Source organism: Schistocerca gregaria, chromosome 2 (genome assembly GCF_023897955.1).
Source record: "Schistocerca gregaria isolate iqSchGreg1 chromosome 2, iqSchGreg1.2, whole genome shotgun sequence".
NCBI classification, from domain to species: Eukaryota; Metazoa; Arthropoda; class Insecta; order Orthoptera; family Acrididae; genus Schistocerca; species Schistocerca gregaria.
In genome coordinates, this window is record NC_064921.1 from 467,767,676 (window position 1) to 467,786,822 (window position 19,147).

Sequence of the window (19,147 nt, forward strand, 5' to 3'; positions counted from 1 at the left end):
ATCAAGTGCTGTTTCATGTGCTACAAAACCAACATCAAAATGTTTTTTATATTATTAATTATTATGACCATGACAATACAATAGCAGCAGGTAACAGAAGACTGCTAAGCATACCAAGATATCTTGCAAAAGGCCGCATATAGATAAGGGTAGATCACTGTTGCTTGACTATTGCCTTTATACTCTTCAGGAGCTCTCTTGATCCTTTTTTATTTTATATTTTTCCCTTTCATGTGATGGTAAAAAACAGCATTTGTTGTTTGAAGAAAATTTTATCACATACATTTAGATGACTTTTAGAATGATAATAACTGATCTTATATTCCCTCTGCATCTTAATTTGTAGAAAGATTTTATAGTAAGGGTTAGATATCATTCACATAACGGTGAGACAGGACAAAAAGTAATGAAACAAGGGAATACACCAAAGCAACATTCGTAGTTCATATCACTGCTAGTATGACTTAAATGCTCATAAAAACTTCACTTTTATAATTTATTCATGTCTTTTCATACTGAAACTTAATACAGCTATTTATTTAGCAAATCAGGTAAACAGTATGTACCACATCTACTCATTAATATTTATGGTAATAAATGTGGCTGTTTCCTGTAACTGCACGTACACAACAATACAAAAATCTCTATAACAATGTAACCATGGAATAACTTTTGCATTTAAGTTAAAATTCGTATTGTAATTTCTTCTTTTCTTGCTTCTAGGTGAATACAAACTATTAAATGTTGAAATCATTAAACAATATGAAAACTATGCTCTATAAACAAGAAATTATCAAATCAGGACTTTTTCCTGAATAAAAAGTGTCTAGGTTGGACTCAGAGGAAATTAATTTCCTTTATTAAATAATAATGATAAAGTATGTGGTTAAAAAATTACTTTTAATGCTTTTACAAACAGTGTAATATTGGCCAGTCAAAATAATTAGAAGTCTCGTTGAATACATGTCTTATTAACTGAATGAAAATCACCTTTCACTTATTGATAGTTTAGACTGTACTGAAGTTACCAAAAACCACTGCAGTCAAATATCCAGCTGTCTAGCAGCATATTCAGCAGTCTAGATAGCAGTTTTGGTGCACAGTAAGGCTGATTGTCCTTCCCCACACGGCACCAGTAAACACACCATACACTCTCCTAGACACAAGTAGAAACAATAAAAATCAGTGTTGACTGCACAAGAACATGAAAAATGTTTCACAGTTTCTGCAAAACTGAGTCTTTTGGTTGAATGTCAGGCAAGAAGCTATCATCTGTAGTAACACACTACAGATGATAGCTTCTTGCCTGACATTTACACAACTTTCAGATTTGGCAATGCTTTGTGTATATGGGACAAATGACAGTAACAGCTTAAACTAAGCTACCTTTAACTGGCTGAATAAGATGTTTCACAGCTTGGAAACAGTGATACCACCTGTAGTGTAACTGTCTAAAATTATGGAACTGAAATTCTCTTGAATATTTCATTATTATTGTTATGGTCTCATTTATTTACAGCACACAGCTGATGCGGTAAGAAATAGTAATTTATGAGCAACATCAGCTGCTAATTGATGGTGTTCTATATCGTGCATGAGTAACCTAACCACAAGAAAACAAAGTGGCTGATTAAAGAATAACACCACACAATGGAGGAGAAAGCCATTATGGTATCAATAAAATGAAGGCTACTCATGTGAACAACAAAATAATCAATGTCTTTGAATTTATGGCTGAAAATAAAGGGTTTTTCTGTCTGGAGTAACAGTTTGACTCACATGGAATTCTAGTTAAAATGTATGCAGTAATTTATAAGAGTTATAATTGAAGCAAGTGACAAATTTTGTGACATGTAAACAAACAAATTTTTATTTATTTATTTTTACACATGATTTAATTGCTCCAAATAACAAAATACTTCCAGTGAGTAAAAGCATCTTTAAATTTGTATGAAGTCTTCATATATATCAAATGTCGTGAGTCAGTCTTGTGGATGGATAATGGTAGTACCTATTCAATACGGCAAAAAGCCAAAAATGAGCACATTAACATCCAGTAAAAGACTATGGTTTAAATCAACCTTTAAGTCATTGACCATATTATTTACAATAGAAGTAATGAGAAACTTTTGAGCCAAGTCGTTCTCCAGAACCAACATCACCTGCTCCCATAGTGACTTATCCTCCTCTAACATTTCACTGATTTTCCCCACACAAAAGTAGAGAGACTGGACAAACATAGTGACAGCATGTCATTACCATTAGCTCCAACAGTTTTGAAGCAAGCCCCAGCAGAAGTATTCCCACAAAAATGCTAAAAGCATCAGTAGCAGCAGCAGCAACAAAAAAAAAGCAGCAACAACGCCCAAAAAAAAAATAGCAGCTACAACGCCCAAAAAAAAAAAGCAGCTACAACGCCCAAAAAAAAAGCAGCAACAACGACAAAAAAAAGCAGCAACAACGACAAAAAAAAAGCAGCAACAACGACAAAAAAAGCAGCAACAACGACAAAAAAAAGCAGCAACAACGACAAAAAAAAGCAGCAACAACGACAAAAAAAAGCAGCAACAACGACAAAAAAAAGCAGCAACAACGACAAAAAAAAGCAGCAACAACGACAAAAAAAAGCAGCAACAACGACAAAAAAAAGCAGCAACAACGACAAAAAAAAGCAGCAACAACGACAAAAAAAAAGCAGCAACAACGACAAAAAAAAGCAGCAACAACGACAAAAAAAAGCAGCAACAACGACAAAAAAAAGCAGCAACAACGACAAAAAAAAGCAGCAACAACGACAAAAAAAGCAGCAACAACGACAAAAAAAAAGCAGCAACAACGACAAAAAAAAGCAGCAACAACGACAAAAAAAAGCAGCAACAACGACAAAAAAAAGCAGCAACAACGACAAAAAAAAGCAGCAACAACGACAAAAAAAAGCAGCAACAACGACAAAAAAAAGCAGCAACAACGACAAAAAAAAGCAGCAACGACGACCAAAAAAAGCAGCAACGACGACCAAAAAAAAGCAGCAACGACGACCAAAAAAAAGCAGCAACGACGACCAAAAAAAAGCAGCAACGACGACAAAAAAAAGCAGCAACGACGACAAAAAAAGCAGCAACGACGACAAAAAAAGCAGGAACGACGACAAAAAAAAAGCAGCAACGACGACAAAAAAAAAGCAGCAACGACGACAAAAAAAAGCAGCAACGACGACAAAAAAAAGCAGCAACAACGACAAAAAAAAGCAGCAACAACGACAAAAAAAAGCAGCAACAACGACAAAAAAAGCAGCAACAACGACAAAAAAAAGCAGCAACAACGACAAAAAAAAGCAGCGACAACGACAAAAAAAAGCAGCAACAACAAAAAAAGCAGCAACAACAAAAAAGCAGCAACAACAAAAAAAGCAGCAACAACAAAAAAAGCAGCAACAACAAAAAAAGCAGCAACAACAAAAAAAGCAGCAACAACAGCTACATCAACAGCAGAGCCACCTCTGGTACCAGTAGCCGTAACAGAATTAATGGTAGCTGGACCAACTCCACCAAAAGTAGTAAAAACATTAAGAACAGTTACACTAACAACAACTGCAGTAACAGCTCCATCAACTACAGAGCCAGCCCTAATACCAGCAGGAAAATCAACAGCAAAAGCAACAGAAGCATCATTAGCAACAGCAGAACCATCCACAATAGCAGCAGAACCAGTACTGTTGACTAAAAAACTTCAGACAGCAGACAGAAGCCAGTGCCTCCATCCCAACTAAAAGATTTTTTAGTGGAAACCAGAAAGAGGAGGAAGCCCACAAGAGAAACAGAGATATGATCTTATTTAAGTTGGTAAAGCAGAGAAATATACAACAAGGTATTTACAACTTTAAAATAATCCACCAGAATGTACAGGTCTCGAGCAAAAAATATGAACAATTACAAGTGTTTGTAAATAAAACTATGCCTGATGTGCTTGGAATTAGTGAACACTGGCTATCTGACGCCAAATTAGAACTTTTTAAACCGCTAAACATGATACTAGCTAATAAGTTTTGCAGATCTACTATCAGAGGTGGAGGTGTGTCACTGTATGTAAAAAGCACATTCGATTTTAATTCTGTAACTGTAAGTAAATATTCATTAGACGGAACAATTTAATTTTTTGCAGCACGTATAAACGTACCAAATGATGAAATTTATGTTGTATGTTTATACAGACCGCCAGGTGGGAACTTTGAAGTTTTCTTAACAAAGTTTTGTGACATGATAGACACCTGAACAAGTTAGTAATTATAGGATACTTCAACACAAAATTAGCAAATAAGTTACACACTAGACAATTCAAAAATACTCTGCTTGAATATAATGTAAGATACTTGATAAACACTGCAACCAGGGAGACTGAAACATGCCAGTCTGCAATAGATAACATAATCACTGGTATTCGTCTTTACGATCTTACATCTTGTGTTACTATAAGTGCTTTGTCAGACCACCATGCAGTAGAACTAAGTGTGCACATAAAAAGGTTCCTACACACAGTTGCTATAGACATATTAGGATGAATACAGAAGAAAATATAACTCATTTGAATAATATGCTAAGGAATGGGGATTGGAACAGTGTTCTAATGACACTTCATAGTTACGGCAAATTCTCAAGTGAACTATTCTACATTCTCAACCAAGCCTGCCCATTAGTAAAAAATAGAATTCAGTCAGATGCTGTAACCCGAAACTGGATATCAAGTTCAGTCTCTGAGGCTAGAGAGAAACTAAGATGGTACGAGTATGTTAATACACAAATACTCCGCATGTCCAGGGCCTTGTTGCGATGGAGCACTTCCTTTCACACCGATCACCTACCACCCTACCTAAAACCTCTTTCCTCATCACCTTAGCCAGCTTCATCCTGACCCACAACTTCTTCACTTTCGAAGGCCAGACATACCAACAATTAAAGGGAACAGCCATGGGTACCAGGATGGCCCCCTCATACGCCAACCTATTCATGGGTCACTTAGAGGAAGCCTTCTTGGTTACCCAAGCCTGCCAACCCAAAGTTTGGTACAGATTTATTGATGACATCTCCATGATCTGGACTCACAGTGAAGAAGAACTCCTGAATTTCCTCTCCAACCTCAATTCCTTTGGTTCCATCAGATACACCTGGTCCTACTCCAAATCCCATGCCACTTTCCTTGATGTTGACCTCCATCTGTCCAATGGCCAGCTTCACACGCCCGTCCACATCAAACACACCAACAAGCAACAGTACCTCCATTATGACAGCTGCCACCCATTCCACATCAAACGGTCCCTTCCTTACAGCCTAGGTCTTCGTGGCAAACGAATCTGCTCCAGTCCGGAATCCCTGAACCATTACACCAACAACCTGAAAACAGCTTTCACATCCCGCAACTACCCTCCTGACCTGGTACAGAAGCAGATAACCAGAGCCACTTCCTCATCCCCTCAAACCCAGAACCTCTCACAGAAGAACCCCAAAAGTGCCCCACTTGTAACAGGATACTTTCTGGGACTGGATCAGACTCTGAATGTGGCTCTCCAGCAGGGATATGACTTCCTAAAATCTTGCCCTGAAATGACATCCATCCTTCATGAAATCCTCCCCACTCCACCAAGAGTGTCTTTCTGCCGTCCACCTAATCTTCGTAACCTCTTTGTTCATCCCTATGAAATCCCCAAACCACTTTCCCTACCCTCTGGCTCCTACCCTTGTAATCGCCCCTGTTGTAAAGCCTGTCCCATGCACCCTCCCACCACCACCTACTCCAGTCCTGTAACCTGGAAGGTGTACATGACCAAAGGCAAAGCCACGTGTGAAAGCACCCAAGTGATTTACCAACTGATCTGCCTACACTGTGACGCTTTCTATGTGGAAATGACCAACAACAAACTGTCCATTCGCATGAATGGACACAGGCAGACAGTGTTTGTTGGTAATGAGGATCACCCTGTAGCTAAACATGCCTTGGTGCACGGCCAGCACATCTTGGCACAGTGTTACGCCGTCCGGGTTATCTGGATACTGCCCACTAACGCCAACCTGTCAGAACTCCGGAGATGGGAACTTGCCCTTCAATGTATCCTCTCTTCTCGTTATCTGCCAGGCCTCCACTAATTTCTAGTTGCCGCCGCTCATACATCACCTGTCTTTCAACAACGACTTTGCCTCTGTACTTCCGCCTCGACTGACATCTCTGCCCGAACTCTTTGCGTTTACAAATGTCTGCTTGTGACTGTGTATGTGCTGATGGGTGTGTGTGTGTGTGTGTGTGTGTGTGTGTGTGTGTGTGTGTGTGTGTGTGTGTGTGTGTGTGTGTGTGTGTGTACCTGTCTTTTTTTTCCCCCCTAAGGTAAGTCTTTCCACTCCCCTGATTGGAATGACTCCTACCCTCTCCCTTAAAACCCACATCCTTTCATCTTTCCCTCTCCTTCCCACTTTCCTGATGAAGCAACCGTTGGTTGCAAAAGCTTGAATTTTGTGTGTATGTTTGTGTATCTATCAACCTGCCAGCGCTTTCGTTTGGTAAGTCACATCATCTTTGTTTTTAGATAGAGTAAAAATTTAACTTCCTTCGAAAATTCTGCCTATGTACCCTCATAACCAGTGGGTATTTTTGTGTCCAATCAGGTCATGATAAACCAAAAATCTGCAGATAAATAGAAATGGAATGTCTATGTGGACAAGAAAAAAAATTCCTGGATTTTTCCCGGATTTCATGTTTAAAAACAATTTCTCTATAAAGTGGGTGAAAATACATCCGTGTTAACTAACAGTATACTTTCCCTCGGAGTTGTAAAACCTATCAGTCCTTTGAATCGTAAAGGTCTTATACCAGCAGAGGACGTCCCAGCACTTTAGGAAACGAAATCCAGGAAAAACAATGCGTTTGGAAAGTTGTTTGATGCGAGACAATATGCACAGAGTTTATTTTCGAATTCCGAAAGTATATACACAAATTCCACAATTTACAGCACGGTAGCTTCTGAAACTCTAAAATAGAGATTGCGTTGAGCAATGCACTTTTGTCAGCCAGTTATAGCTCATGTCACGCGATCTCACTAGGGAATGACGGCAGTTATTCAGAGTACGAGGCCTACGAGAAAGACAGGCCGTGGCGTGTACGTTATGAAGGTAGGCCTAGCTCGCCCAACTCAGCAAAGTGCGTTTCTACACCGGTTAACTCTTAAGTAGAAGTGTATGTATGAATGAGAATTGCGTCGTCTATTGGCATCCACTGTTATTAGTCCTACAATGATAGGAAGTCCGTAGGCCTACTAACAGACTCTAATTTGGCAATTAAAATCGTGCCAAAATGATTATCAGTTGCGTAGAAAAGTCTAAGTGTTCTGGCATGAAGAGATTTGCGACATTGCTCAGTAACACATTGTGCACATTTTTTTGAAGGTCAATTACACTTTTTGCTATCGATTGCATAACTTTTTATCTATGGAAGAATAACATTAAATACAAAAACTAACTTGAAGCTTGGTCTTTTTTTAGCGAGTGTTACACGTTAAGTCATATCAAATACAAATGGGCCGGTAAAATTTTTAATAGTGGCATAAATGACTCATCTTCTGGGCCCTACATTTTTCAAATGTCTGATCCTCAAAATGTTATAACGCCACATGATTTAAGAAATTCACTGCACATTCTCACACCTAACATAAATCATCTTGCGTGGAAATTTACTTCGAAAGTAACGCATCTGAAGCCACTATTCTTAATATTTTCTGGTGATCTGTTAGAAATGTAAACAATTGTGACGTCACACACATCACATGCACGTTAGTAGTTGCGGACATACTGCATAATTTTCGACCTTTTCACTTTTCAGTTTCGGCACTCTGGTCTGTGCATTGTGTAAATTACCCATTTTCTATGCAACTAAACATTTATTTTGGTGTTCTTCTCTGATTTATGTTTCATTGATGCAGTATTATTCAGCAGTAGTGGACTAAAGTTCTTTGTCAGCGTATCAGATCTTACACGTCAAACCTACAAAACTGTAACTAAAACCAAAAAGCAATGAAAATCCCGGAATTCTAAAAAATTCCCAGGTTTTTCTCTGATCTCCCAGGCCGTATACACCCTGCATATAGTAAATGAAAAAAACTGCACCTATCCAAGGAAATGGAAACAAATTTTTAATAACTGGAGACTCATTATTGAGAAATATCATTGTCACCAAATGCAAAATCAATGTGTGACCTGGAATTAGAATGAAACAACTAGGCAAGCATTTTAAAATGATGGTAAACTCAAAACAAGTGTGTACATGACTTGATCCTGAAACCAATAAGAATTACAAGTCATTTTTGTACATGCTGGAGAAAATTTGTTAAGAATCAGTAGCGAAGAAGAATTTACAAATGAAACAATGAACATAGTTTGTGCAGCAAGAAGTGTCTATGAGGGATCAAGTCTCATACTCAGCGGAATTACAAAACCATCAGTGAGTAACAAATGTATCCCAAAAATAAACTGTGCTTTCAAAGAGCAGGGCATGAAAACTGCCTAAGAAAGGATAGCATAAATTTAAACAGATTGTGATCTGTAATTCTCAGTGGAATGTTTACAAATGTATGTAAAATAATTAGAAATAAGAGAAATTAATATGACATGAGGGAGAGGGAATGACTAGGAGACCTGACAATTAACAGAAACAACGAAACAGAACACGGAAAAAAAGGACGAAAAAAATCAGGGCACTCAAATAAAAAATAATCCACCAGAACATTCATAAAAAAGATAACCCAATTAGAAATAATACTAAATGAAGAACCCCAGATATTCCAGCTCTAACAAAAATGGACTAAACCAGAATGAAATTTTAGATCTTATCACAGGTTATAATGTAATGGCTCACTCGTGCAGAAAGAATAGTAACAGTGGGCAAGCTGAAATACTAACCCATAATAATATAAACAGAAACAGTATAAATAGACATTTATTATAAAATGTAATACTGGAATACTGTAGTAGTAACAGGACAAAAAATAAATTTAACTGGTTCCTCACTGTGCAGCATACACATCTGCAGACTGCCAAATGAGTGGATAAACATTTTCATTGAAAACACTGGAGAATCCTGAACAGCATGTACAGAAATTTATCACAAATCTATCCGACTTTCAGTACAAAAATTAAGTAATTGAAACAGCTCTCTCAGACCATGATGCAATCAAAATATGCTTAATTCATGTAACTACAAAAGAAGAGGCACAAAAAATGGGGAAAATAAACCCTTAATGAACAAAACTTAACAGCCCTTAGGCTTACATTTCCTGAAGATTGATGGGAAATACTACAACAAGATTCTTCATTAGATCATAAAATGAATCATTTTATAAACTCCTTTCCCTGCTACCACAATATAACATGTCCACAAGAAAAGACCAATAACAAAAGTACCAATGAAAACAAAAAGTCAATAACAAAAAGTATTTTTGTCTTCAGGAACTAGATAAAATCGTTGCATGTGCCAAAGTACTGCAAGCAGCCAGACAGACAGATGAAAAAACTTATGTAAGAAGTGCTGATAATAGGAGCAAGGCTTATTGGTTTATTAAAATTTAAATTGTATTCAAACTCACAGGAACATAACAAAACCTAGTTTATGATCAGCATAAAAAGTAAAGCAGAACTGATCATTTTGCTACAAAATCTACGGCAATGGTTTCAGTGACAGGAGAAGAACCAATACAGGTAATGAAAATACCTAAAAAACAAATAGAAACACGTGAATTGATGGACTATTATCTTCAGATATTAAATAGTATGCAGGAGCTCAAGAAACCGATTACACAACTAACAAAGATGTTATTCCTGGGAGGCATTGATAAAATTGATGCATGAAAAAGGGCAAGGAATATTAACCTGAAAGTTAGACACTTTTGGCTCTTCTGCCCTTTATATCAAAAGTATTTGAATGAGCTTATGCAGAGAGAACTCATTGAATTTCTGGTGAAATATGAATTAATCAACAAGAACCAGTGTGGCTTCCAGAAAAACAACTGCACCATAGAAGCAGTCTTAAGTGTCATATTCAACTTGGAATCTAAAAGTAAATGTCTAGGAGTATTTATGACTAAGAAAGGCATTTGATTGTATAGGCCACGAAATTAGAAGATATATTAGGAGTGTATGGTGTACAAAGGAATGCAAGATACCTGACAGGCAGAAGACAAATACAGAAATCACAAAAACAACACGAGAAGAAAATATGATTTGAAGTTTGAACTTTACAACTTCTCTGTGACATAGGTATCAATTCTTGGCTCATTACTGTTCATTTGATATGCAAATCCCATCCAAAACACAATTAATTATGGCAAAATAGTCACTTAAGCAAGTGACAACTTTACTGTTCATAAATAAAGACACAGAAAACCTATAAATAAAAGACAACTTAGAAGTAAGTAATGCCATGCAAAGGTTTACTGAATTAAGTTTGTGTAACAGCATTACTAAAACATTGTCTAAATGTTAATTTTTAAAAAAATCTCCACAGAGAAGACATCAACATTTTCATAAATGAGTACTTAGTAAAACATTCCAAATACACTACATTCCTTGGAATGACAACCAATGAAAGAAAATAAGACTAGAGCCTACTCGTGAAAGAACTAACCAAGCAAGAAATATACCTCTCATAGAACTGAAAAATTATTTAACCCTCCTATATCATAATGTACAGGGCTTAACCAGTAAGCTGCAAATATATGAGCTAGAGGTCTTTTGAACGGTTCATTGAAGGAGATTTGTATCTTGTGTGTAACTGAACACAGTCTCCAAAAAATACAAAAATCTGCAGTTGGGATTAAAAACTTCCAGCTGATCAACAGCTTTTGCAGTGAAACATACAGAGGGGGTGGAACATGTCGTCGTCGTCATCTTCTTCATCTTCTTCTTCAGTCCCGAGACTGGTTTGATGCAGCTCTCCATGCTAATCTATCCTGTGCAAGCTTCTTCATCTCCCAGTACCTACTGCACCCTACATCCTTCTGAATCTGCTTAGGATATCCATCTCTTTGTCTTCCTCTACGATTTTTACCCTCCACGCTGCCCTCCAATACTAAATTGGTGATCCCTCAGAACATGTCCTACTAACCGATCCCTTCTTCTAGTCAAGTTGTGCCACAGGCTCCTCTTCTCCCCAATTCTATCCAACACGTCATCATTAGTTATGTGATCTACCCATCTAATCTTCAGCATTCTTCTGTAACACCACGTTTCAAAAGCTTCTATTCCCTTCTTGTCTAAACTATTTATCGTCCATGTTTCACTTCCATACATGGCTACACTCCATACAAATACTTTCAGAAATGACTTCCTGTCACTTAAATCTATACTCGATGTTAACAAATTTCTCTTCTTCAGAAACACTTTCCTTGCCATTGCCAGTCTACATTTTATATCCTCTCTACTTCGACCATCATCAGTTATTTTGCTCCCCAAATAGCAAAACTCCTTTACTACTTTAAGTGTCTTATTTCATAATCTAATTCCCACAGCATCACCTGACTTAATTCGACTACATTCCATTATCCTCGTTTTGCTTTTGTTGACGTTCATCTTATACCCTCCTTTCAAGACACTGTCCTTTCTGTTCAACTGCTCTTCCAAGTCCTTTGCTGTCTCTGACAGAATTACAATATCATCGGCGAACCTCAAAGTTTTTATTTCTTCTCCATGGATTTTAATACCTACTCCGAACTTCTTTTTTCATTTCCTTTACTGCTTGCTCAATATACAGATTGAATAGCAACGGGGAGAGGCTACAACCCTGTCTCACACCTTTCCCAACCACTGCTTCCCTTTCATGCCCCTTGACTCTTATGACTGCCATCTGGTTTCTGTACAAATTGTAAATAGCCTTTTGCTCCCTGTATTTTAGTCATGCCACCTTTAGAATCTGAAAGAGAGTATACCAGTCAACATTGTCAAAAACTTTCTCTAAGTCTACAAATTCTAGAAACATAGTTTTGCCTTTCCTTAATCTAGCTTCAAAGATAATTCGTAGGGTCAGTATTGCCTCACGTGTTCCAACATTTCTATGGAATCCAAAATGATCTTCCCCGAGGTCGGCTTCTACTAGTTTTTCCATTAGTCTGTAATGAATTCATGTTATTATTTTGCAGCTGTGACTTATTAAACTGATAGTTTGGTAATTTTCGCATTTGTCAACACCTGATTTCTTTGGGATTGGAATTATTATATTCTTCTTGAAGTCTGAGGGTATTTCGCCTGTCTCGTACATCTTGCTCACCAGATGGTAGAGTTTTGTCATGACTGGCTCTCCCAAGGCCATCAGTAGTTCTAATGTAATGTTGTCTACTCCCGGGGCCTTATTTTGACTCCGGTCTTTCAGTGCTCTGTCAAACTTTACCCAGTATCATAGCTCCCATTTTATCATCATCTACATCCTCTTCCATTTTCATAATATTGTCCTCAAGTACATCGCCCTTGTATAGAACCTCTATATACTCCCTCCACCTTTCTGCTTTCCCTCCTTCGCTTAGAACTGGGTTTCCACCAAAGCTCTTGATATTCATGCAAGTGGTTCTCCTTTCTCCAAAGGTCTCTCTAATTTTCCTGTAGGCAGTAACTATCTTATCCCTAGTGAGGTAAGCCTCTACATCCTTACATTTGTCCTCTAGCCATCCCTGCTTGGCCATTTTGCACTTCCTGTCAATCTCATTTTTGAGATGTTTGTATTCCTTTTTGCCTGCTTCATTTACTGGATTTTTGTATTTTCTCCTTTTGTCAATTCAATATTTCTTCTGTTACCCAAGGGTTTCTACTAGCCTTCGTCTTTTTATCTATTTGATCCTCTGCTGCCTTCACTATTTCATCCCTCAAAGCTACCCATTCTTCTTCTACTGTATTTCTTTCCCCCATTCCTGTCAATTGTTCCCTTATGCTCTCCCTGAAACTGTACAACCTTTGGTTCTTTCGGTTTATCCCAGTCCCATCTCCTTAAATTCCCACTGTTTTGCAGTTTCTTCAGTTTTAATCTACGGTTCATAACCAATAGATTGTGGTCAGAGTCCACATCTGCCCCCTGGAAATGTCTTACAATTTAAAACCTGGTTCCTAAATGTCTGTCTTACCATTATATAATCTACCTGATACCTTTTAGTATCTCCAGGGTTCTTCCAAGTATACAACCTTCTTTCACGATTCTTAAACCAAGTGTTAGCTATGATTAAGTTATGCTCTGCGCAAAATTCTACCAGGTGGCTTCCTCTTTCATTTCTTAGCCCCAATTCGTATTCACGTACTATGTTTCCTTCTCTCCCTTTCCCTACACTCGAATTCCAGTCACCCATGACTATTAAATTTTCATCTCCCTTCACTACCTGAATAATTTCTTTTATCTGATCATACATTTCTTCAATTTCTTTGTCATCTGCAGAGCTAGTTGGCATATAAACTTGTACTACTGTAGTAGACATGGGCTTCATGTCTATCTTGGCCACAATGTGTTCACTATGCTGTTGGTAGTAGCTTACCCACACTCCTATTTTTTATTCATTATTAAACCTACTCCTGCATTACTCCTATTTGATTTTGTATTTACAACCCTGTATTCACCTGACCAGAAGTCTTGTTCCTCCTGCCACCGAACTTCACTAATTCCCACTACATCTAACTTTAACCTATCCATTTCCCTTTTTAAATGTTCTAACCTACCTGCCCGATTAAGGGATTTGACATTCCACACACTGATCCGTAGTACGCCTGTTTTCTTTCTCCTGATAACAACGTGCTCTTGAGTAGTCCCCGCCTGGAGATCTAAATGGGGGACTATTTTATCCCTGGAATATTTTACCCAAGAGGACACCATCATCATTTAATCATACAGTAAAGCTGCATGTCCTCGGGAAAAATTACGGCTGTACTTTCCCCTTGCTTACAGCTGTTCGCAGTACCAGAACAGCAAGGCCATTTTGGTTAGTGTTACAAGGCCAGATCAGTCAATCATCCAGACTGTTGCCCTTGCAACTACTGAAAAGGCTGCTGCCCCTCTTCAGGAACCACACGTTTGTCTGGCCTCTCAACAGATACCCCTCCGTTGTGGTTGCACCTACGGTAAGGCTATCTGTATCGCTGAGGCACGCAAGCCTCCCCACCAACAGCAAGGTCCATGGTTCATGGGGGGGGGGGGGGGGGGGGGGGCACAGAAAATTAGGTTTCAAAATGTCTGCAGTATTGAAAAAGATTTTTAATATTGTTTATGTGAACTACCAGATAGTGTAATTATAATTGCATGTATATATAGTTCCCCATCTGGCACTTTTTTGAATTTTTCTCTGTAAATTTGGAAAATCATCTAAACTCTCTGAATAGTCAGTCAAAATATATAATTGTGCTTGGAGATTCCAATGTTAATTTCAAGGACAACTGTAAAAAAGGGCAGGAACTGGTTAATCTACTAAAAATATACAATGTGGACGGGTCTTTAATGTTAAAAAATGTAAACTGGGACATGGAAAGCAATAGTTCCATAGATATAAAATTCAACAAGTTCTTGTCAAATTATAAATACTGCTATGACATTACAATCCCTCTGAAGAGAATAAAAATAAACAAAAAGTCAAATTCGTGGATAACAAGTTAAATCAACAAGTCATCAAAGTCTTTGAATGCTATGTAAGTGTACAAAGCAAAATACTATCTTGAAACCATATGTAAATTGTTACAGGAAAAAGCATAGGGAAGCTACAGTTGCTGCAAAAAAGAACCACAATGATTCATATATCAGAAAGGGTAACAACAGAATGAAATCTATGTGGAAAGTTATTAATAATCATACAGGCAAACATGAAAATGCAAGTAATAAAATCACCATGAAACACAAATGAAATTGTTGTTGATCCATTTATAATAGCTAATACATTTAATGGTCATTATATTAATGTAGAACAAAACCTGGTCACCATTAAATATAATCCAAACAGTAATAACAGTTTATAAAAGTAGTGTCTGGTTTGATATTAAAAATTTCAGACCACTATCATTACCTGTATTGTTGAAAATAATCGAAATAATAATGTAGGACCAGTTGCTACACTTCCTAAACAAAAATCAAATTCTTGTAAATGCACAGAATGGTTTCCGACATGTGGTGGTAGCTGGCAGCTATACTGTTGACATGAGCCACATTTTCCGAAAAGCCAAATCTACACAAACGGCCTACCACAACAGTTTTCAACAGCTGATACCATATTATTTGCTGATGATACCACCTTCATTATAAAAGAGAAGAATGATTATGAGATGCAGCAGAAAAACTGAAAACAGCAGCAGTGGCAAAAAATGGTATGAAGGTAACTGTCTAGTCGACAATGACAAGAGAACTGTGTGGATGAACTTCAACAATATAAGGTACAGAAATAGGACCTATGTAAAATTCACATTATTGAATAGCCAAATTCAACAAAATAATCACAGAAAATTTTTAGGGCTATGGGGTAGATGAGCATCTAAGATGGAAAAACATGTATAAATGGTTAACAAAAAATTAAGCAGCAGTCTTTAAGCATCCTTAATATCTAACTCAAGTTCTAAATAACTTTGTACTGAAACATGCAACTCTCACAGTTATCATATCCATCATTTTCCTCAGTACTGCACTGACTACAGTTGGCAACTGATATCTTGCATTAAATACAAGAGAAGCTAAGAGTAATACTTCACATACATGATAGCTAAAATTACATTGTCAACAGAAACTCACAAGGCAACATGGAAACTTTTCAATTAATCTTAAATCACGTATTTGCAACCTGCACCTGGAAACCACATCTGTATCCATGAAGGATAGTCATGTGATTAATAATTCAGTTTAATTGTAATTAAACACACTGACAGGTTACGCAATTTTCTTTACTTTAAAGATTATATGCAAAACAGCCAGTGAATTGTGTAAACTTTGAAGTCTCATGAACAACTGTAAGAGTGTGAAATGATTTGCATTCTAATACCTAACATGAGTATAGTATTGACAGTAACTGTGAACTATACTACAGTGTTACTATTAAAAGATTTTGATGCTTGTGCAGAGCCCCTAATCACAGTTTCTGCTCTGGAAACTAGGATAGATGGTGATCTGTGGCATCTCTGCACAACACTAGTGCACGCACAGTTTCAGAGCACATCATTCATTTTACATTGTTGAACATGAAACTGCAACAGATCACAATATGAGCATCTTATTCTGCCTATTTACCACCACGCATCAAGCCCCACTGGTGACCCATGGCAGCTGCACAATTCTTACAGACTCTGGAAACAAGAAACACTACCTTCCCACCTACCTGACTTTTGTAAATTTGAGATGGCTAAGGCAGGCTTATTACAAATATTATGCAAATCTGCACAAAAAATCTGCCAGGAGATTTTCTCAGAGCAGCTGCATGGACACACTACTACACAATTTTAGTACCACCTATGAACCTCAGTGGATACAAGATCAGTACCAGACAACACATTGTGGTCCATATGGGTGATTAAATTGCCTCATGTTATTCAAGTGTCCTTAATAACAAATTAAGGTCTGAGGAAAGAAGCTTAACTACAGATTGCTGACCATGTTTTTGCATCACAAGATGGACATTCTCATTACTCAGCAGCCACTGGTGAACCACACACACACACACACACACACACACACACACACACACACACACACACACAAGGCAGCCATTTAAAACTACAAAGTGGTGTGCATTAACCAGAACTGAACACATCTATAGATTTAAAATGCTCCCACCACAGATCAAGCCCTCCCTGCTAATGTACTGCAATGTGATGTGAATAGCCAGCACCACACACTACTCAGGGAGATACTGCAGAGAGCAACTGGTGACTGCATTCAAGGTAAATTCAACTGATCTCTGTTGGTAGTTACTCCACAGCATGCCAAGTTCTTAATGCCTACATTACATGAATTTCAGCAGTTACATTTCTCACTAATTTTACAGCTGATTGCAATGAATCAGTAGTACATGTACAACAAAATAGAACATTTGTCATTACAGGAGGAGAATTCTCTGTTACACAAGACTTTGTATAACATGTGCAATGAACTTGGGGCAAAACATCAGCTATCAACACTGAAGATCTTCTCAGTTACCAAAATTAACTGTCAGCCATCACTTGATTACGTTGTTACGGGCATACTACAAAATGTGGAGAAGCTGCAGAAGAGGATACAGAACTTCAAAGTCAGTCCCAGGACAATAAAGATTACTAATACGTGGACGTGCTGCTACCCAAACTTTATTGGACTTTGATGCACTGGATACTGAAGGCATCAAGGACCTATGCCACTTATGCAGAGGAGCAGTACACACAATCCACAACTGCATCAAAAAACTGGGATCACCACCAACTTCTCTTCAAAACAACATTATCCCAGGATTAACTTAACACTCACAGGTAAGTGACACAGTACTGTGATGGGAACTCCCATGCATGTTATTAGTGTTTATGAACTCCACACCCATCATCACATTAAGGGGAGTATGGCACACAGAATAGAGACTACCTAAGGACCATTCATCTTTCACAAAACAAGGCAGCTAACTCCTCCTAAATTACAGGTATGGACAAGTTGTTTTAAAAAAAATCTTATGTCCTTCAAACAGTGCAAGGGCTTTCTGATATACTTAGTCCCCAAGAAGGAGTGTGTTTCAAATGTGTTGAGATTACAGAGCTCTCAATTCGTGGATATACTGATGGCTAAAGAGGGCATTCCAAAGATGGTTGTAATTACAGCCTTTGCAATGCGAGTTTTTGTACATGCCAGTTAACTCGCATGCAGACTTGGCAGCACTTTATTGATTACACTCTAAGCAAGTTTCCTTCCTGGATGATGTGTTAATTTTTTCATCTTCACTTCAACAAATTATCAATTATGCCAGCAGTCACTGCCAGTTTTGAGACATCCGTTGTCACAGGCTGTGATCAGACAAATAAAACTGATGCCTAAGCTTATCAAAGTACAGAAATTCTGAAAGTTTTTGGGGATGGTGAATTTTTACAGGTGACATATCACGTAAGCTGTTCCCACAGTTCATTTCACGTAAGCTGACATACACAACAGTAATGTTTGTCTTAAGGACAATTATATGAGGCATTGATGTAAAAAGAGGGGGAGGGGAGTGGACAATGTGGTCTCACACGTCACCCGTCTCACGTTCACCACGCACTGATTGATTTCGGGGAATTAGCAACCAAGCAGGAATAAGACTGACAATGGTGTTCTTGGAAAACACCAACACCAACTCGCAGTTGGAACACTAATTCATGCCAGTGGCATGATAACCCATCTGACAGTTTGCATAATCTGTCACCCTGCTGTTTGTCTCAGCACAAAACTAGTAACTTAGTTCATTGTTTGGTTGTGGAGAAAAGGTAGTTGCAGAAACTGGACTTGTGCCTGCAAGTGTAACAGGGTAGGGTACCACACCTTTCTGCCACTGGGTACATTTGATGTGCCACAAGGCCATTTACAATTCTTTCACTTTGACTAGGTCAGATCATTACATGAATAAAACAGATTCAACTGCATTTTGTCTACATTTGATAAGATGGCATGATGGATGGAAGCTATACCCTTAAAGGTCACGACAACCAAGTTAAAGGCATTGTCTGTCTTTAATATGTGGATTGCTCCTTTCAGTTGGCAGTTATCAGCCACAAATGACCAGTGGCAACAGTTTGAATCTCATCTCTTCCCTGAACTGTGTACACTGTGGAGTGTGCAACATTACCAAACTACAGCCTATCACCCACAAAGCAAAAGTTCAGTTGAATGATGGCACCATACCCTGACTGTTGCACTGATGTGTCATGATTCAGAATGGACTGGAACATTACTGTAGGTTCTATAGGGAATCTAGACTGCTTATGAGGAAGATCTGAAGTCCTCCCGTGGTGCGATAATGTATAATGTATAGAAAATGTTTGATACTCCCCATGGATGTATTCCCACCAGTGGTGACCTCGACTGGTTGTCAAGGTCAGACAACATGCTGGGTATTTGGAAATTAAAAAAATAAAAATATAAAAAACGACAGATTTCCTTCATTTATTACAGACAAACTATGAAA

The 19,147-nt window shown here is 38.0% G+C and overlaps 1 protein-coding gene across 1 annotated transcript in view; it reads right to left on the reverse strand.

Moving 5' to 3' along the window:
• Positions 1-477: 477 nt before the first annotated feature.
• Positions 478-19,147, reverse strand: part of LOC126326208 (von Willebrand factor C and EGF domain-containing protein-like) — a 147,147-nt gene continuing 128,477 nt past the window's right edge. Inside the window, exon 9 of the mRNA XM_049995593.1 lies at positions 478-1,156. Within this exon, the coding sequence (XP_049851550.1) occupies positions 1,155-1,156 (2 nt within the window). The 3' untranslated portion in view covers positions 478-1,154. The remainder of the gene's footprint in view (positions 1,157-19,147) is intronic.